At 40.5% G+C, this 22,429-nt stretch overlaps 1 protein-coding gene across 1 annotated transcript; it reads right to left on the bottom strand.

Moving 5' to 3' along the window:
- Positions 1–14,828: 14,828 nt before the first annotated feature.
- LOC133653114 (potassium channel subfamily K member 15-like) lies at positions 14,829–17,715 on the bottom strand. Its single transcript, XM_062052134.1, is given in 7 exon segments — positions 14,829–15,920; positions 15,923–16,123; positions 16,126–16,191; positions 16,194–16,550; positions 16,553–16,615; positions 16,831–16,904; positions 17,198–17,715. Coding segments are annotated over 7 exon segments (1,281 nt in total). The 5' UTR covers positions 17,407–17,715; the 3' UTR covers positions 14,829–15,609.
- Between the last annotated feature and the right edge of the window lie 4,714 nt (positions 17,716–22,429).

Genomic DNA, 22,429 nt, shown 5'->3' on the forward strand with positions numbered 1-22,429 from the left:
TCAGAATAATTGGAGGAGCTGCATGTGCTTTCTTTTGACTGCAATGCACTTGCAAAACAGTCAAGTGTGCTCATATCTCATTTAATGCACCTTTTCACACCTCTTTGCTCCATAAACCTCTGATAGACATAAGGTGCACTCTTCCATGCTTTCCACATTTGGATTCATTACTTAATTTCTCCACTGTCGGTACACGTTTTTTCCCCAGATGGGAAATCCAAGGTTGGTGATTTATCCGATAAAATTGTGACATTAACCGACAAAAACATTTCCATTAGAATCATAAGAATCCCTTGAGGGTTGTTTATCAATCAGTTTTATAACATTATGTCTTGCAATGAATATGGAAGTGGAGCCGTGTAGAAGTGCTGCACGCACCACTAACTTTAGCGACATCTCTGGAATTCAAACCGTAACTGGAACATCTTTTAGACAATGACATAGGTACATAGGTGTATATCAAACTGAATTTGTTTAAACCTTTTGACATGGTGTTACACTTTTTTCCAATTGCTTACACCATGGGTGTCAAACTCTGGCCCGTGGGCCAAGTTTGGCCCGCCGTGTAATTTCATTTGGCCCTTGAGGCAATATCAAATTAACATTAGAACTGGCCCACCATTATTATACAGCGGCGGTGCCGCTGTAACACCGCATTCACTGCTAATACTCATACTTGCCAACTCTCCCGACAACATTATCACGTCCGCTTTTCCTCCATACAAACAGCGTGCCGGCCCAGTCACATACTAAATGCGGCCTTTCACACGCACAAGTGAATGCAAGGCATACTTGGTCAACAGCCATACAGGTCACACTGAGGGTAGCCGTATAAACAACTTTAACACTGTTACAAATATGCGCCACACTGTGAACCCACACCAAACAAGAATGACAAACACATTTCGGGAGAACATCCGCACCGTAACACAACATAAACACAACAGAACAAATACCCAGAACCCCTTGCAGCACTAACTCTTCCGGGACGCTACAATATACACCCCCACTACCACCAAACCCTGCCCCCCCAAACCCGCCCCCGCCCACCAAGTTAATGTTGATATTTACCTCAGAAGGCTGCAAATAGAAAAGAGGCATTCAATTTTTTATTTAAATTTTATTTAATATACCATTGATGTTTTTTCGTTTGTTTTTTTTAAAGTTGATTTTGCACTATTAAGTTATATAAGCGTTGCTTGTTCCATATTCAGTGTTAAAGCAAATCAGTGTAGCAAACTGAGCAATAATTAACATTTTACTCATGCACTTTCTCTTGCTACTTCAAGGCTTGAATGTTTGATTCATTCATTATTGTTATTTTATTTTCAAATTTATTATTAGCCTGTGGAAAAAGTTTATTTTGATATTTACCTCAGAAGGCTGCAAATAGAAAAGAGGCAGTCAATTTTTATTTACATTTTATTTGATATGCCATTGATATTTTTTAATTATTGTTATTATTTTTTGAAACTCAATTTTGCATGTCACTATAAAGTTATATAAGCCTTGCTTCAATATTCAATGCAAAACTTGTTTGGGTCCCTATTAAAAGGTTAATTTGTTCAACCTTGGCCCGCGGCTTTGTTCAGTTTTAAATTTTGGCCCACTCTGTATTTGAGTTTGATACCCCTGCTTTACACACTAAATTTTAAATTGTCACAGTAACAAAGTCTACACACAGTAAACAAAACCACTGTGCAGATTTGCTTAATATTAGGCATAGACTCTGCTTCACAGTTTTGCGAAATATTACACACAGTGCTTTACACACACCTTCCCATCCTGCACACATATAAGGATTGTGATAAACACATCTTCACAACTTGCACACAGATAACGATTGTGGTACACCCATTTTCACATGTTACACACACACTAGGATTGTGATTCACACATCTTTATCTCCAGATTTTTTTTTCAAACCTTGCTGTTGCCTAAACCTGCACATGTAGTCTATACTCTATGCTGTAATTTTTATTTAACTCCAGATTTGTTTTCTAACCTTTTTTTTGGTCTCAGATTTAAATTTGTACTGCATGTCATTGTTGACTACTGTGTTATCTTACTTTACCTCACTGTGGTAAAAATAAATATCTGCAGTTTGCAGCATCATTGTTGAGGAGTTCTTGAAAAGATTACAGGATATTTTTACTTTCTCTTTAGGTATTTACGTATAGGCCAACTTCAATGACAATTGCTGTGGATTTGCCAATATATTTTGTCAAGTTACAGTAATCATTCATCACATATGCTAAAAAGGTAGGACAAAATGCCCCAAACATGTGATTTATTATAGTAAAATTGTTTTTTTTTACAATTTTTTTTTGTATGTATCACTGTTCTGGGTAACTCACTCCAATAGTGTCTTATCATTTGAAAATAAAACTGCATTTTAACAAATGCTTGCTTTATTCTGATGAATGGGCATATGTTTTGACCGAAGTGTGTCATTTTGCAAATAATCTAGGAATTAAGAAAAATTTAATGTGGTGTTTAGAAAAGTGTGTCAATCCTTTTGAAAAAAGACACATAGTTAGTAAAATTGGGTGTAAGCAAATGGAAAAAACTGTAACATGTTTTAACAAACAAAAAAAAAACATTCAACCATCCTTTAACAGGAAGGTGAATTCAATCTGACTGATTGGTGGCTGTCTGATCATTAGGGGTGCAAAAAAATTCCCATCCAAATTGTATTTATTCAGATTTTCAAAAATCAAAAGAATTAATAAATTTTTAGGCCATCTATGTGCCTACTCGTTGAACGTAAACGTCATATGTCAGCAGCCAAGGGGAGCTTGTGTAACCTGTTTTGAAAATATTTCATTATAAATCGAGAATCGTGTTGACTCAATTCTGAATTGAATCATCACCTCAACAATCGGAATCGAATCGTGTGTTGTTGTTATATTCCAATCCCGACTGATCACCAGTCATACTCTAGTTTCCAATACTGTATAATACTAAATACCATAACACGCCTCTAACTGTTTTTGAAATGTCCCCTGCAGAGGACGCTTGCATGGAAATGTGTTGGATGCTGCAAGAACTGAAAAACGCTGACAAGTGAAAAATACCACACAATACTGCAACGCAACAGTATGACTTGCATCAAATGTGGGTAACCAAAAAGAAAGGTGAATTTTCAATTTAGTTTGTATTATTTCAGACAACCAGGTTACATTAGGGCACAGACTCAGGCTAACAGTTATACACCTCAACATGTCTGAAAAGGAGCAGGAAAAAGCAGATTTTATTTAATCCCACCCAATCCCACAAATTGAATGTATTCCACAGTCAGAAGGCCAAAATCAAGACAAGACTATAAGCGTCACAAGGTCGAACACTGACTGATGACAGCGTTGAGTCGTCCTAGAAAGTGTTTCCTTCTTCAAATGGCCCCTGCGGGTGGGGGGTTTGGACTTAGCTGGCAAACAACAGCTCCCCTGGCTTCTTTTGCAGCACTCAGCCAAAACGTCCATATTGCGTCTGTAAACAAATCGAACGGTTGGCCCTGTAACAAGCCAGCCGCCATGGCGCACTCATTCACCACGTAATTCCCAGGTCACCGCATGGAGCAGACGGCAGGGAGCCTCAACTATGTCATCAGTCTTTTGGCTGCCAGCTGAAGAGAAACACTGCTGACTACCGCTTCAGATTTTAAAACTCAACGCAGCCTGTGCTACTTTTCACATTAAGATTGTCATTACATAAAGGCTTACAGACATACTTTATATTCACCTAAACAGCTTAATAAGTAGGGTTCATAATTCTAGAACAGGGCCGCCTCAAGGATGGCCTCCGAAATCTAATACATAGTCCTACTGACCTCTTTCAAGCTCACACTGTCATTAAAGGTGTTTTAACTAGTTGCCACCAGCCTTATATATGGCGACATGGGGATAAACTCCTCACTCATTGTGCTGCTGTATGCTTAAAACCCCTGCTTAGCCCATTGCCCCTTGGCACATTTTCACTTTGGCACTTGGAGTCACAAAGTTTGGGCACCCCCTGTTCTTAAATCTCATAGTTCATTGCAAGGCAAAGCCCTATTAGCTAATTGTAAGTGATCATCATGGTTGACTGCAGCTCATAGTTTATCTTTGCCGGAATAAAAAAATAATGTGTTTGCACTAATTGGATCTTTTGGACGATCTTTGGACCTAAAATGTATTTTTAAAAATCCCTGAAGGTGTGCATTGTATAATGAGTTTACCCTGGGAAAATACAGGTTTCAAATACAGAAAATCATTGAGAGACCAAATTAAAGGCCTACTGAAATGAATTTATTTTATTTAAACGGGGATAGCAGATCCATTCTATGTGTCATACTTGATCATTTCGCGATATTGCCATATTTTTGCTGAAAGGATTTAGTAGAGAACAACGACGATAAAGTTCGCAACTTTTGGTCGCTGATAAAAAAAGCCTTGCCCCTACCGGAAGTAGCGTGACGTCACAAGCTGGAGTGCTGCTCACATTTCCCTATTGTTTACACCAGCAGCGAGAGAGATTCGGACCGAAAAAGCGACGATTACCCCATTAATTTGAGCGAGGATGAAAGATTTGTGGATGAGGAAAGTGAGAGTGAAGGACTATAGTGCAGTGCAGGACGTATCTTTTTTCGCTCTGACCGTAACTTAGGTACAGGTCTCATTGGATTCCACACTTTCTCCTTTTTCTATTGTGGATCACGGATTTGTATTTTAAACCACCTCGGATACTATATCCTCTTGAAAATGAGAGTCGAGAACGCGAAATGGACATTCACAGTGACTTTTATCTCCACGACAACACATCGGCAAAACACTTTAGCTACGTAGCTAACGTGATAGCATCGGGCTGAAATACAGATATAAACAAAAGGAATAAACCCCTGACTGGAAGGATAGACAGAAAATCAACAATATTATTAAACCCTGGACATGTAAATACACGGTTAATGCTTTCCAGCTTGGCGAAGATTAACAATGCTGTTGCTAACGACGCCATTGAAGCTAACTTAGCAACGGGACCTCACAGAACTATGATAAAAACATCAGCGCTCCACCTACGCCAGCCAGCCTTCATCTGCTCATCAACACCCGTGCTCACCTGCGTTCCAGCGATCGACGGAAGGACAAAGGACTTCACCCGATTATCCGTGCGGTCGGCGACTAGCGTCGGCTAGCGCATCTGCTATCCAAGTCAAAGTCCTCCTGGTTGTGTTGCTACAGCCAGCCGCTAATACACCGATCCCACCTACAACTTTCTTCTTTGCAGTCTTCATTGTTCATTAAACAAATTGCAAAAGATTCACCAACACAGATGTCTAGAATACTGGGAATTTTGAGATGAAAACAGAGCTTTTTTGTATTGGATTCAAAGGTGTACCAATACTTCCGTTTAACTAGTGACGTCACTCGCATACGTTCGCATACATTCGCATACATTCACTCACATACATCATACAAAGATGTTTTCAACCGGAAGTTTAGCGGGAAATTTAAAATTGCACTTTATAAGTTAACCCGGCCGTATTGGCATGTGTTGCAATGTTAAGATTTCATCATTGATATATAAACTATCAGACTGCGTGGTCGGTAGTAGTGGGTTTCAGTAGGCCTTTAAAGAAGACATTCATGCTTATGATTGGTATATGTATACCTCTGACCTCGATGGTATACTCATGAAATTAATAGAAATGTGCCTTTCACAAACGAATCAAATCTTTTGAACGGCTCTTTTAAGTGAATGATGTGAACCGATTTGCAATTGCAAGCTGTTCGTTTGCAAGCTGCATTTTTTAAACGCATATGCATACAGCCCACGCTGTATGTGTGTGCCACGGGACTGACAACTGGACTAGAAACTGAGTCAGAAGCCACGTGTACATGGGCAAAATGTATTTAAGCTTATCATAATCCGGATAAGAATGTTACTGTGTACATGGACCCTGAAAAAAATTATCCGAATATGATATGCGTTTTCATGCATCACACCTGAAATCGGAATACTTTTTTTGACATGTGCAGCACATACCTTTGAAGGAAGTAGAAGAAGAGGAAGCAGTGAAAAGTATGGCTTTGTGCATTTCTGCTTGTCCGACGTTATTTATTTATCAATTTTTCCTTCTGTCCGCCATACTTTTGTTTCACCTCTCTTTTGGAAATGGAGCTGTTGTGTGCCGTCCAGATCATGCCTTTGTTTTTGCTAGTCTTGGTTTTAGAGCAACAAACTCAACTAACGCTACTTCTGTACATTTTGAATGAGGGGTTACAGCGCCAAGACAATCGCTTCATTCCGAGACTGTTAAGTTTAGTCCCCCCTTCACCAGGTCCATCCCCATTTGCTGCGTTGTTAGCCGCCTTTTGCTGGCATTTGATTAATGTTTGGATGCACAAAATAAGAAAGACATTTTTGTTCTGGTCTCACAAAAGGATTGTGAATGATGGGCAAAATTCCAAAACAAAGTGCATTTTTATCTATAAAGGAAAAATTACAGCATTTGGATTCACTTGTTTGGTTCATTGTTCTGATGTGGATATGTATAGTCATTCAAGTTCAATTTTGTATTCCCATGTATACTATGTTCTAATGTTTATTCTAGTTTTATTTAACTTTTTTTTAACCATATATAGATCAAATTACTACTTATTATAATTTATGTGTTTTTACTGTATTGTTAAAATGCTACTACGTTTTTTTTTTTAAGTAAGGGAAAATTCTACATAGTAATGTCACTGTCAAAGCTTGGGGATATGGCACCATCTCATGGAATGTTTACAATGAAAACGCAACAAAAATTAAATTATAGTCAATATTTCAGAATAAGGGCAGCACGGTGGAACAGGGGTTAGTGCATGTGCCTCATAACACGAAGGTCCTGAGTAGTCCTGGGTTCAATCCCGGGCTCAGGATCTTTCTGTGTGGAGTTTGCACGTTCTCCCCGTGACTGCGTGGGTTCCCTCCGGGTACTCCGGCTTCCTCCCACCGCCGAAAACATGCACCTGGTGATAGGTTGATTGGCAACACTAAATTGTCCCTAGTGTGTGAATGTGAGTGTGAATGTTGTCTGTCTATCTGTGTTGGCCCTGTAATGAGGTGGCGACTTGTCCAGGGTGTACCCCGCCTTCCGCCCAAATGCAGCTGAGATAGGCTCCAGCACCCCCCGCGACCTCAAAAGGGATAAGCGGTAGAAAATGGATGGATGGATGGATTTCAGAATAAGGGCAGCACGGTGGAACACGGGTGAGTGCGTGTGCCTCACACTACAAAGGTCCTGTTCGATCCTGGGCTTGGGATCTTTCCGTGTGGAGTTTGCATGTTCTCTCCGTGACTGTGTAGGTTCCCTCTGGGTACTCCAGCTTCCTCGCACCTCCAAAGACATGCACCTGGGGATAGGTTGATTGGCAACACTAAATGGTCCCTAGTGTGTGAATGTGAGTGTGAATGTTGTCTGTCTATCTGTGTTGGCCCTGTGATGAGATGGCAACTTGTCCAGGGTGTACCGCCCATGTGCAGCTGGGATAGGCTCCGGCACCTCCCGCGACCCCAAAAGGGACAAGCGGTAAAAAATGGATGGATGGACTTCAGAAAAATTCCCAGTAATAGAGTAATCTATCCATCCATTTTCTACCGCTTGTCCCTTTTAGGGTAGTGGGGGGTGCCGAAGCCTATCCCAGCTGCACACGGGCGGAAGGCCAACAGGGCCAACACGTGTAGACAACATTCACGCTCACATTCACACACTAGAGCCAATTTATATTCATTTTAATTATTCTGATGCTCATCTTATTTTATAACTGCTACCAGTGATTGTTTCCTTGACTAACAAAAAAAACAGTTAAGAAAAAATACAATTATAATAATGAGCCAGTCTTTTAAAAGGAATTCGGCTCCTCAAGATCCGGCTTCCTTCAAAGAATTATAAATCCCATGAAGGTTGAAAGAATAGCCACCCAAACTCAGGTTTCCTGAGACAGTTCTGATTTTATATTTAATTCCTAGTAATATTGCTCATAAAGTAAAAGCCTGACATAATCAACTGTTGACGTGGTGAAATACTGACCTCTGGCGGTGGAATGAAGGAACACCTTACACTTCCCTCAAACGTTCTCCCTTTAGAGGGCGCCCTTGTCATAGTTATCATTTGCATCTGTCCTGAGTTGCAATAATTGAAGTCTTGTTTTTACTAGTGCTTATGAACAAAACGCCATGAAACCTGAAATAAATCCATGAAGGACAATCTGAGAAGAGACCAAGTAAGGACATAAATGTTCCAAATGTATCTCGACAGCAGATGGCCTTTTTTATAACATGTGCTCCCCATTTCAAATTCTGTCACCCAGTCACTTTTATATTTGCAAAGCAGCCCACTGTTCCTGGAGCTCAGCAGATGGCTTGACATGTTGGCTCAGGAACAACTTTGTCACGATTTCTGAGCCTTAGCCCAAATTGAGGTACAAAATGGAGGTGAAGTGGAAAACTAAAAAAGTTAGGATACAGTACACATTAGTAAACACTATAGCTGTCAAAGCGCGGCATATAAAGGCTTGAAATGTTGACTGCTGTATGATAGATTAACAGAGGTCAGTACTCTTCTTTCAGGATGATCTTCATGTACAAAACCCAAAACCAGTGAAGTTGGCATGTTGTGTAATTCGTAAATAAAAACAGAATACAATGATTTGCAAATCCTTTTCAACTTATATTCAATTGAATAGACTGCAAAGACAAGATATTTAATGTTCGAACAGAGGAACTTATTTTTCATAATCATTAACTTAGAATTTAATGGCAGCAACACATTGCAAAAAAGTTGGCACAGGGGCATTTTTACAACTGTGTTGCATGGCCTTTCCTTTAACAACACTCAGTAAACATTTAACAACACTCAGTAAACATTTGGGAACTGAGGAGACCAATTTTTGAAGCTGTTCAGGTGGAATTCTTTCCCATTCTTGCTTGATGTACAGCTTAGGTTGTTCAACAGTCTCCGTTGTTGTATTTTAGGCTTTATAATGCGCCACACATTTTCAATGGGAAACAGGCCTGGACTACAGGCAGGCCAGTCTAGTACCCGCACTCTTTTACTATGAAGCCATGCTGTTGTAACATGTGGTTTGGCATTGTCTTGCTGAAATAAGCAGGGGCGTCCATGATAACGTTGCTTGGATGGCAACATATGTTGCTCCAAAACCTGTATGTACCTTTCAGCATTAATGGTGCCTTCACAGATGTGTAAGTTACCCATGCCTTGGGCACTAATACACCCCCATAACATCACAGATGCTGACTTTTGAACTTTGCGCTGAGAACAATCCGGATGGTTATTTCCCTCTTTGTTCCGGAGGACACAACAGTTTCCAAAAACAATTTGAAATGTGGACTTTTCAGACCAAGGAACACTTTTACACTTTTGCATCAGTCCATCTTAGATGAGCTTGTGCCCTGCGAAGCAGGCGGCGTTTCTGGGTGTTGTTGATAAATGGTTTTCGCTTTGCATAGAAGAGTTTTAACTTGCACTTACAGATTGTAGCGACAAACTGTACTTACTGACAGTGGTTTTCTGAAATGTTCCTGAGCCCATGTGGTGATATCCTTTACACACTGATGTCGGTTTTTGATGCAGTACCACCTGAGGGATCCAAGGTCACGGGTATTCAATATACGTTTAGTGATTTTTCCAGATTCTCTGAACCTTTTGATGATATTACAGACCTTAGATGGTGAAATCCCTAAATTCCTTGCAATAGCTCATTGACAAATGTTGTTCTTAAACTGTTTGACAAGTTGCTCACGCATTTGTTCACAAAGTGGTGACCCTCGCCCCATCCTTGTTTGTGAATGACTGAGCATTTCATGGAAGCTGCTTTTATACCCAATCATAGCACCCACCTGTCCCCAATTAGCCTTTTCACCTGTGGGATGTTCCAAATAAGTGTTTGATGAGCATTCCTCAACTTTCTCAGTCTTTTTTGCCACTTGTGCCAGCTTTTTTGAAACATGTTGCAGGCATCAAATTCCAAATGAGTTAATATTTGCTAAAAATAACTAAGTTTACCGTTTCTAATGTTAAGTATCTTGTCTTTGTAGTGTATTCAATTGGATATAGGTTGAAAAGGATTTGCAAATCACTGTATTCTGTTTTTATTTACGATTTACACAACATGCCAACTTCACTGGTTTTGGAGTTTGTAGGTTATTTTAAATTTTTTGAAAGTGCAATAAACATAAGTGCTGCTTCTAAACTTTGGCAGATGCTGACTTTCAAATATGGTATCATGTCAACAGGCGGGGCCGACTTAACCTACCTACTCAGTGGCCTAGTGCAGTGGTTCTCAAATGGGGGTACGTGTACCCCTGGGGGTACTTCAAGGTATGCCAAGGGGTATGTGAGATTTTTTTTTAAATATTCTAAAAATAGCAACAATTCAAAAATCCTTTATAAATATATTTACTGAATAATACTTCAACAAAATATGAATGTATGTTCATAAACTGAACATCATATCAAGTAGGCTATTCCATTCATTACCATAAACCCAGAGTTTCCCCCATGCCATGATGGTTTGACCCTCACTAAAATGTCTGTCAAAAACAACTGTGAAAAGAAATGCAACAATGCAATATTCAGAGTTGACAGCTAGATTTTTTTGTGGACATGTGCCATAAATATTGATGTTAAAGATTTCTTTTTTTTGTAAAGAAATGTTTATAATTATGTTCATGAATCCAGATAGATCTCTATTACAATCCCCAAAGAGGGCACTTTAAGTTCATGATTACTTCTATGTGTTGAAATCTTTATTTATAATTGAATCACTTGTTTATTTTTCAACAAGTTATTATTTATTTGTATATCTTTTTTTCCAAATAGTTCAAGAAAGACCACTACAAATGAGCAATATTTTGCACTGTTATACAATTTAATAAATCAGAAACTGATGACATAGTGCTGTATTTTAATTCTTTATCTCTTTTTTTCAACCAAAAATGCTTTGCTCGGATTAGGGGGTACTTGAATCAAAAAAAAATTTCACAGGGGGTACATCACTGAAAAGCGGTTGAGAACCACTGGCCTAGTGGTCAGAGTGTCCGCCCTGAGATCGGTAGGTTGTGAGTTCAAACCATACCAAAGACTATAAAAATGGGACGCATTACCTCCCTGCTTGGCACTCAGCATCAAGGGTTGGAATTGGGGGTTAAATCACCAAAAGTGATTCCCGGGCGCGGCACAGCTGCTGCCCATTGCTCCCCTCTCCTCCCAAGGGGTGATCAAGGGGATGGGTCAAATGCAGAGGACAAATTTCACCCCACCTAGTGTGTATGTGACAATCATTGGTACTTTAACTTTAAGGGGGGGCCCTGGGGCCCCAACCAAAAAGATGCCCCCTGTCTGAAAATGCAGTTTGAGGGGAAAAAAATCATGGTTTCACTCAACAGAACAGCAACAATGAAAAAATATTTCACATTTTATATTTCACGTCTGAGCAAGTGCAATAGAAGCAAGTCAACTTCCAGTCCACTGCTGGCGATACAGGAGACTGCCTGTGTTTTAGCTCAGTGATAGTAAGCTTAGGCTGCTGCCCCCGCGACCCGACCTCGGATAAGCGGAAGATAAGAAGATGGATGGATGGATGGATGGATGGATAGTAAGCTGGTCTCTCACACGCGCGATGCGGATTCGAGCCCCGCTAAGAGCAGTAGGAAAAAACAACACGGCCGAGAGAGAGAGAGAGAGAGAGAGAGAGAGAGAGAGAGAGAGAGAGAGAGAGAGAGAGAGAGAGAGTACACAATCGCTACACAAGCTGAGCTGTTTCTGATTGACAGCTATGAACACCAATCACAGAATTTCGCCGTCAAAATCGGGGGCCTATGATAGAGTGGGGCCCAGGTAAGCCCGTGCATTTAGCCTTGGCAACAGGTTTATGTAAGCCATATATACTTGGTTGAAAATGTCCAACCCCGTTCAACTAATACTTTCAAACTACAAATTAATAATTTATATTTTTATAATTATATCAGTGGGTATTTTTTAAAGTCAAGAGAAAAAATTAAAAAGTGTTCTCTTATATATTGTGTTGATGCCAGAAGAAAACAGGCCTGTTACATCCTTGTTTTAATCTACAAAAGTAATTGAAAGAGCGTAAAACAGAAGAACAAACACAACGGAATACAATATTTTATGCTTTGGACAAAGTAACAACACACAACATGTTTGAGTCATTTCTTCTTGTTTAATGAACCATCACTACAGGAGACTCACATCAAATCTGATAGCAAGCCAAGTCAACACCGCCTCACTGTCGTGTTTTCCAAGATAGTGGGAGGTTTACTGGTAACATGCTACATATCGTATCAGTAATCTGTTACATTAAATATAAACTCATGTTTACATTCCAGTGCATTAATGCTAATCAAAGGCCTCAATGATATGTGATACAAAGTACTGTGGGATGTATTCAATTCACTGAACTATTGAAAGCCACATTCCTCATGTGCTGGGTCTAAATTCATTAAGGCTTTTTTTTTTTTACTATAAAAGTATACACTCACTGGACAAATCATTAGGTACAGTGGCACAATCTAATAAGATTCAATATGAAGCGAACTGTCTACCTGAATAGAGTATCAGAGAGTACAAGTAGTGACAGTGTCGACTGACATTGTTAGAGAGGTATACATTTAACAATGTAACACGGTGCTACCTTGATATTTGTATGATTCAGTTTTTAAAAAAAATGTTTTATTGTATAGGCTTACTGTCTCTGTTTTTGCATGGCCAAACATTACGCATAACAAACTAATCTGTTTCCTCTCCACTCACCGTCATCTTCAGAGTCTTCAATGGAGGTAAAAGTGATGTTAAATGTTAATTTATGATAATAATAATAATAATAATAATAATAATGATACTTTTATTTTACAAGCACCTTTCAAAGAACCCAAGGACATTTTACAGTGTACAGATAAAATAATTAACAATATAATGATAAAAATGGATGGATGGATGATAAAACAACATAGGAGAGGGCCGGCCGCTTGTAACAGTGAATATATGAATTTGCCCATGCATTTGATTTTTTTTTTTACGTGCACTGTGAAAAAAGCTCTGTAGATATTACAGTAAAAAAAACTGCGACTCAGTCACTAGAATTTTACTGTTAAAATTTTAGAACAACATACTACTGTAATTGAAAAAAACTACCAATGTTTTTTAAGGAAAATCTGTCAGTTTATTTACCAGAATTTAACCGTAAAATGTATGGTAGTTTTTACTGTAAATGGAAAAACTGTACCACTAATTTTTTTTTTTTTTGGCAACTGAGCTGCCGTACGAAAATGTGGTACTCTTATTTTATGGTAAAAAAAAAACAAAACTGGCAGCTCAGTTGACAGAATTTTACCGTAAAATAACAAACAGTGGTAGTTTTTTTTCAATTACAGTAATATGCTGTAAAAACCACCGTACATTTTACAGTCAAATCTTTTGGCATTTTTACAGCGTACAATTTGATTAGTACTAATTCAAGCAGATATTTAAGTATTTATTTGTATTATTTTTATATTTATTTTATTATTTTTATTGTTTGAAAAGTATGATAATATAATATTTGTTGCAATCTTGGACACAATTAAAGTTTAAAAAGCTATGCAATTTCATGCTGTACATATATTTTTTTTATGTCAAAATGGAAAAAACTAGTACATTTAGTAAAAAAATATAAGGTACTTTATTGACGCATATTATTTCACAGCCATGTAAAATGATGTGGTGGGCTAGATCTGGCCACCGGGCCTATAGTTTGACACCTGTGGTGTAGCGTTAGTTACGGTAAGTATGCAATTCTGAACAGGTGGGTTTTGAGTCTGGATTTGAAGATATGACTGGAGCCAATATTAAAAAGTCAGATGGGAGGGAATTCCAGAGTTTGGGAGCAGAATAACTGAGTGCTTTACTTGGTGATGGGGCGAGTTGATGGCACCGCAAGGTGGATGGAAGAGGCGGATCTGATGGAGCATGCTGGAGGTGGGACAAACAGGAAAGAGTGATGGCCTTGAAAGTATATAGAAGGATTTTGTAATACATTATTTGCCTGACTGGGAGCCAGTGAAGTTTAGTGCGTTGAAGTGAAATGAAGAGTATACATTAAATTTCTCATTTGTATGTATTTCACTTAGTTTTTCTGCATGTAAAAATATAATTATTCTCTATACAATGTGTTTTGTGTTCATATTTTTGGGGTTCTGGATTTACATTTTTTGTAGGGCTGTTAAAGTTAACGTATGCAATCATCACAAACAATTATTGCATTAATATATGCAGATTCTATATGGACCGCACATGCTCTTTTACCTTAACCACGGATGGTTACCTGAAAGGCACTTATTATTTCTTATGGAAAAATTGCTTTGGCATTCATAAATTTTTTGGTATAGGTTTTTAGTATGGACTACTAGCAAAAACCAAGGTACCACTGTACTGTTGTCTATTGCATTATCATCAGTTGTCATATGTTTGCTAATCACATGCAAAAACTAGATAAGCACTCTGAGATCGCAGACCTCTGCTCCCAATTGTAAACCAATCTTTTTTTTTAAATCCTGAATCCAGACGGTGATCCGAATCGTCTACAAATTCTAAGCATTAGTTTATTTGACATTTCTTAAAAATGTTTAATCAGAATCTACACATAACTTTTTAAGCTAGGTTGCTAACTAACAAAGACAAACAAAATGTAACAACTACTTTACCTCCGGTGGAGCTAATTAATCAAAGGATAAATCAAAATGCCATGTCCGTCCGTGCATGTTTGTCTTGTTCGCCTGTCGCTTGCAAGTCAACCGTCTTGTTAGTCCTCCACTCTCTTTGTCCCTGTGGGTGGCGGTGGAGCTGCTAGCATACACACTGATGTTTAGCCTTGTAAAGGAAATGTAAGGTAACATAGCCCCAAAATCTTATCACTTGTTCATTATTCTTTTTGAAAATTTCAAAATCTGCCAATAACTTTTTGAGCTAACTAACTAACTCACAGACAAACAAAAAAGTACGAATATTAGAAACACGTGGGAAGAACATGCAAATTTTTGACATAAAGCAAAACTATCACTCGTCCATCATCAGTGATAATGCTGAACAGTTTTGTACAGCTGCAAACTACAATCATACTAATAAAGAAATTGTTGAATGAATACCTCTGACAATTTCAATAATTGTTGAGCATTATTTCTTTTTACACTCTTGAATCTCATTAAATAGTGAAAGCAACGTGTGACCTATAAGTGAATGCAGGTTAGACAAAAGCAGGTGCAAGAATCACTGTGGATCAATCACTTATTTCACAGAACAGCAATACAGTTATTGGGAAGCACTGTCTGGACATCCTTCATTTAAAAACATGTATTAAAAGACATCGTATGTCTGACATAAACTAAAATCTCTCCGCATTGTGTGCTTTACATTCAATTCAGCATACACTTGAGCAACGTGCAAGGAAAGCAGCAGCTTATGTAATTGTGTTGGGACCTCAGCATCTCTTTACAAAAAATATTCTATGCCAAACGTTCCCAAAAGAAATACAAATTTCGAAAAAGGAAAAACTGCAAAGCAGACCTGTCTGGCTTTCACACTGACTTTCTCCTTGAACGATAAAATTGGTGGAAGCTAAGCCCTGGTGAGTGTGCACTTCCAGGGGAGGAGAGCCCGGTATTGTCCCTGGAGCCTGGGGAGCTGCTGTGAATCCTATAGGAAACAGAGTTGTAGTAAACAGAACCACCGTGACAGCCTTTGTGTTGGCTGTGGGCCATGAGAGGACTATCACAAATACCCAGGCGGTAACACACACAGGAACACAGCGAGCTCAGGCTTGACTCTGCCTTACGCTGATCTGACGTCACTTGAAAATGCAATCTGTGTCTGCAGGGGTTCTCCCTCTCTCATGGTCCTCTGCTGAAGACACAATAAGGTTGGTGCGGCTAGTTCCTTCTTCCATCCGGACGAAGAGCGGACTCTGGTTGAGGCTGTTGCCGATGTTGTGCCTGTTCCTCTCCCTACGGTCGTTTCTACTGTGATCGCCCACGACATGAAGACCCTGGGCCCCGTCCAAAAGGCCCCTGTCTCTCTTTAATGATGCCCTTCTTGAGCATCTCTCTTCTCATCTTCACTGTTCATGGTGAGGAAACGAAGCACTACCAGATTCAGGAAGGCCCAATGACTGTAAGCCCCACCAGGATGTACATGAAGCTGAAAACCACATAAGGGGTTTTCTCCTGGAGGTCCTCCTTCTTCTGCAGGGCCACAAAGTCACCGAAGCCAATAGTGGTGAGTGTGATGAAGCAGTAGTAATAGGCATGGAAGAAGCTCCATCCCTCAAAGTGGGAGAAGGCTGCGGCCCCCACACAGAGTGTTCCAATACAGGACAGGAAGCCCACGAGAACCATGTTCTCCATTGACACATCAGTGAGCTTAAGACCCAAACACTGCTTGGTCTTATGGAGGAGGTAGCGAACAAATGTGTTCATCCTCTCTCCCAGGCTCTGGAACATGACCAAAGTCAAAGGAATGCAAGTACTGCGTAGAACATGCAGAACACCTTTCCTGCGTCTGTGCCCGGTGCTGCATGGCCATACCCTTCAAATGAGAGGTTGTTGGATGTTACACAATGATAGTAGTTTGCAGTAGTGTGAAACTGTACTGCATCATGCGGGAGCTCTTTCGAATATTTTGCTTATTTATCTGAAATTCGAACAAGTCTCAGTAGGGAGAAATACAAGCACATTATTAAACATGTTACTTAAATAGCAGACAGAGAAGGTGGAAATATATCATGATAAATGACGTCTTACCAATAGTGGTGATGACTGTAATTGCAAAGTAAAAAGAACCAGCAAATTTCCACTGTCTCCCGGCGCGATGGGGCTTCATCGTATGGGCAGCTGTTTTCCGGCACCGGGCCTGAGGCCGAGGGTCTATGCCTTTTACCACCCCAGGCCCGGGGGGCCCTCCCGTTCATATGTCAGGACACACAGAAGTGAGCCAGGTCACCGAGCAGTCATCCAGGTCCGCCAGGCCACGCAAACCATTAGGAGCACGATAAATCGGGCAACGCAGGATCACGTGGTCGGCAGTCTGCTCCTCCGCGCCACACTCACACGTCGCGTTAGGTGCTAAGCCCCACTGGAACATGTTTGAGCGAAAGCGACCGACACCAGTTCAGCTTGCAGAACCACCCGCTCTATCTCGCGGTAGTCCTCCTCGGAGAAGCGGTACTTCTTCTTCATCTCGTTGCGCTTCTGCACCAAGATGCGCCTGCGGGAGCTCTCCGTCTCCGACTCCAGCGCGTCGAAGACGGCGGCGCCCACCAGCAAGTAGGACAGCATGCAGAGGATGAGCGACAGGGTCCGGACATTCTGCTTCTTCATCCTCAGTCTGCAGCGGAGGCGCACTCACAGGTGGCAGTGGGCATACTATGGCGTCACATTAGTACCAAAAATCCAAGCGCATAAAAACTGTTATCGCGCGCTGATTCTCCACTTCCCTTTTGCATGCGCGTGGTGCCTTTGTGCGCGCGCGCGACACCCTTTTGCGCGCGCGAGGTGCCTTTCTCTGCAGCCTGTTGCGTGACACCTTAATGCAGAGGAAGGAAAGCGGAGACATTCGTTCTAAGCCTCTGTAAAGCTGATATTGTATTTGAAAAAAAAAAAAAACACCTGTAAATGTGTGTGTGTGTGTGTGTGTGTGTGGTGTGTGTGCGTGGCGTGTGTGTGTGTGTGCGTGCGTGTGTGTGTGTGTGTGTGTGTGTGTGTGTGTGTGTGTGTGTGTGTGTGTGTGTGTGTGTGTGTGTGTGTGTGTGTGTGTGTGTGTGTGCGTGTGCGTACGTGTGCGTGCACATTAGAAAAATGACCGTTATAAATACCAATGCTACGTTCCCTGCTCCAGACCTGCACGATTGGATGCTGGTTTCCATGGTTACTCGCATATCGGGCACGCACAGACACAGTGGATTTAGGTGGATGATATTCAGAACTGTAATGGTTCAAAAATGAGTCATGCATTAATCCAAAATAATGTGTTGTTGTAGCGATACTTTTATTGTTCAGTTATTAACCGAGCGTTATCAGCTTTATGTTGAATTTCATTGCATTTTGCAACTACTTTTCATTGAAAATTAAACTTTATCTTTTGTAACCGCGTGTCGAGCAATGCAGCAGTAGTGTATATGAAATCAAAAGTCCATAACCACGATTCATTATAACACAGTAAATGCTTATCATCACCCTGGTGCACAACTCTTGGTTAAAGGTACCTGTTGATTACTTGAAGGCCTTGGCTGTGATAATGGGTATTAAATTCTGTACTTTCATAGGCACAGAGCGAATTCTGTCTGGGTATCGATTTGCGTAAAATCAAACAGTGTCATATTTCGATACCTTTCTTGCATGTGACGTCACTTCCGGTTTCAGACTCAGCACCACCCCAAACACTTCGCGGGCACCAAAGCACTCAAGCAGCACTCAAGCAGCACTCAAGCAGCACTCAGAGCGGTCTCAGTCAGGCTGTTACCATGCAATTTTTCATGCCAACAAAGCAAGTATGCCTGATAGAAAACACTCAAATGTACAGTAAGGCTCCACTTTTCAAAATACGCTAGCTCAATTCTAATTCACATTGGATTTGTCTTAGACATGTTACCAATTAGCATTAGTGATTTTACATGGCGCATTCAACACCTCCAAATTTGGTAATTAAAACTACAAATAAGATGCACGTTACAATCAAACTGCTTGTGTGTAATAAGTACAATACTTGCAGTACAAACACTTTTTAGGGCACATCAAAAGACTAGATTAATGGCAAAGACTACTCCCTGACTAGGCAAAACACAATAGTTAATGCACTACTGCCATCTAACGTCTAGGCATTGCAACTGCGTCCAAAGTCTACTATATAATGCATGCAAATTAGACTCAGCAGTGTAGGAAATCAAGATTAACAACTTCACTGCAGTTACCATTATCATCTAACTGTTAAATGGTAAATAGATAAAACATATTTTATTTTTAGACAAGTTAACATTTATTGACACATGAGGGACGGCATGGCGAAGTTGGTAGAGTGGCTGTGCCAGCAATCGGAGTGTTGCTGGTTACTGGGGTTCAATTCCCACCTTCTACCTTCTTAGTCACGTCCGTTGTGTCCTTGGGCAAGACACTTCACCCTTTGCCTCTGATGGCTGTTGGTTAGCGCCTTGCATGGCAGCTCCCGCCATCAGTGTGTGAATGTGTGTGTGAATGGGTAAATGTGGAAATACTGTCAAAGCGCTTTGAGTACCTTGAAGGTAGAAAAGCGCTATACAAGTATAACCCATTTATTTATTTATAACACACACAAAAGTACCAAAAATTGGTACCGTTGACTTGAGTAATGCTATCGATTCCCAGTTACAAGTAATTGGTACTGTATCGGTTCAAATGTGGAAGGCGCACATAATTTTGAACAAAGTGTTTTTATTTCTTGATGTGTAGTAAATGTAGTTTTCTATTGAAATACACCATTTATTTATGTAATATGGCTCACAAGGAAGTGTTTTAAATGTAGAATATAATTATCATAGGTCCCCTTTAAGATTTGAGTATTGAGGACATACTGTATCATCAATGACAGACCTTATGAGACAAATAAACTGCTGCAGTTGCCTTTTAAGTACATGATAAAACCACGTGTATAAAAGTTAGCACAGACAACATAATAATATGATCAATTTGTCGTATTATTATCTTCGTAGTTGTCATCTTAATTCTATATAGATGGGGGGGAAAAGTCAAAAGGGAAAGGTATCTTCTAGCTGAATTTCACCTGTTGCTGTTTTTACAAAACAAAGCAGTCAAACACTTTTAACAGTGCACCCTTTTAGTTGTTTAACTGTTATTGATCATCTCTTTGCAGACTCCAGTAGGCATAGATTAAAGGCCAGAATCCAAGACTGTAAAAAGCCGAACCTCGCAATAGTGCTGTAAAGTTTGTGTCAATAATCTCCAATCAGTGCAACCCGATTGTTTAGATCTTGCTGTATAATAACCACCTCTAAATACAGCAGCATAAGTGATGAAGAAGCAGCACTAAATAGCCACACTGGATGCAGGCCTCTGGTTTCCACAGTAACCAAGACTAAAAATAGAAACTGACACCAGAGGCAGTTCAACAATAAATCCACTCCTGCATGATACGTAAATCTATTTATAGCTCTGCCTTGCATAAAAGCAACTTACCAGTCAGTTCTTCTCATCATGTGTTCACACTGGTAAATCTGTCTTTGTGCCAGTGGTCTATGTGTGCACAAATGGAAGATATGCAACATATGCAACATTTTTTACAGTAATCGTCAAAATGTTGGCTATTGCTTAATGTGAAGTGTGCACATTTTATGAATCATTAGATATAAGCGCAATCATCTAACTGATCAGACTCCAGGTTGCCCTGTAAGGATTCCACTGCTCTTACATTAATTGTTGTGTTCATCGTTGCTCTTTGCTATTCCATTGTGAATATTCCTACTGTGGACATTATACGTGGTGATCATATCGCAAATACATAACCAGCTCGGTGGCCTTGTGGTTAGAGTGTCCGCCCTGAGACTGGAAGGTTGTGAGTTCAAACCCCGGCCGAGGCATACCATTGCATCAAGGGTTGGAATTGGGGGTTAAATCACCAAATGATTCCCGAGCGTGGCGCACGCTGCTGCTCACCTCACCTCCCAGGGGGTGAACACAGGGATGGGTCTATTGCAGAGGACAATTTTCCCCACACCCAGTGTGTGTGACGATTGCTAGGACTTTATTTATTTCTTGATTGGTGCGAATATTTATCATCATTATTTACAATGAATGCATGCATAAAAACTAATTATGTTGTAACTTGTAGGTTAATAGCTGGGGTTACTTCTAACACCTATTTATGCTGAACTTCGTGCCTGTTATGTTACAGCCAAAATCCAAACTAAAATAAATAAATATTTGTCCTTAAAATTCAACACAACAATGTTAAAACATTTTTTTTATAAATGTTTGCAGGCCTATTAAAAATGAAAAAACAAGAAATGTACATAAGTATTCATAGCCTTTGCTCAATACTGTGTTGACGCACCTTTGGCAGAAATTACAGCCTCAAGTCGTTTTGAATATGATGCCACAAGCTTGGTACACCTATATTTGGGCAGTTTTGCCCATTCCTTTTTGCCTATTCCTCTTTGCAGCACCTCTCAAGCTTCATTAGGTAAGATCAGAAGCGTTGGTTTTCATTCAGGATTTTTCTGTACCTTGCTCCATTCATCTTTCCCTCTATCTGTGACAGAGTGACCATTGAGTTGTTTGTCAACTAACTGAGTAGACTAAGATGAATGCAGCAATGAAGCTAGTGGCATCACATTAAAAAATACTTGAAGCTGTAATTGCTGCCAAAGGTGTATCAACAAAGTATTGAGCAAAGGCTGTAAATACTTACAGTATGTATATGGGTTGTTTTTTTTAAACAAATTTGCAAACTTAAAAAAAAAAAACTTTACACATTGCCATTATGGGGTATTGTCTGTAGAATTTTGAGGACAATTCCTCAGCCTTCCCGGTAAGGTCTATTCAGGTGTACTGGAGAGATGGCTATACCGGATAGTCGAACCTCGGGTTGAGTAGGAGCAGTGTGGTTTTCGTCCTGGAAACTGTGGACCCGCTCTATACTCTCGGCAGGGTCCTTGATGGTGCATGGGAGTTTGCCCAACCAGTCTACACGTGCTTTGTGGACTTGGAGAAGGCATTTGAACGTGTCCCTCTGGAAGTCCTGTGGGGAGTGCTCAGAGAGTATGGGGTATCAGACTGTCTGATTGTGGCGGTCCGCTCCCTGTATGATCGGTGTCAGAGCTTGGTCCGCATTGCCGGCAGTAAGTCGACCCGTTTTCAGTGAGGGTTGGACTCCGCCAGGGCTGCCCTTTGTCACCGATTCTGTTCATAACTTTTATGGACAGAGTTTCTAGGCGCAGTCAGGGCGTTGAGGGGATCCGGTTTGGTGGCTGCAGGATAGGTCTCTGCTTTTTGCAGATGATGTGGTCCTGACGGCTTCATTTGGCCAGGATCTTCAGCTCTCACAGGATCGGTTCGCAGCCGAGTGTGAAGCGACTGGAATAAGAATCAGCACCTCCAAGTCCGAGTCCATGGTTCTCGCCCGGAAAAGGGCGCAGTGCCCCAAGTGGAGATCTTGCCCTAAGTGGAGGAGTTCAAGTACCTCAGAGTCTTGTTCACAAATGAGGGAAGAGTGGATCGTGAGATCGAGAAGCAGATCGGTGCGGCGTCTTCAGTAATGCGGACAATATATCGATCTGTTGTGGTTAAGAAGGAGCTGAGCCGGAAGGCAAAGCTCTCAATTCACCGGTCGATCTACGTCCCTATCCTCAGCTAT

This window comes from Entelurus aequoreus, linkage group LG07, assembly GCF_033978785.1.
Source record: "Entelurus aequoreus isolate RoL-2023_Sb linkage group LG07, RoL_Eaeq_v1.1, whole genome shotgun sequence".
NCBI classification, from domain to species: domain Eukaryota; kingdom Metazoa; phylum Chordata; class Actinopteri; order Syngnathiformes; family Syngnathidae; genus Entelurus; species Entelurus aequoreus.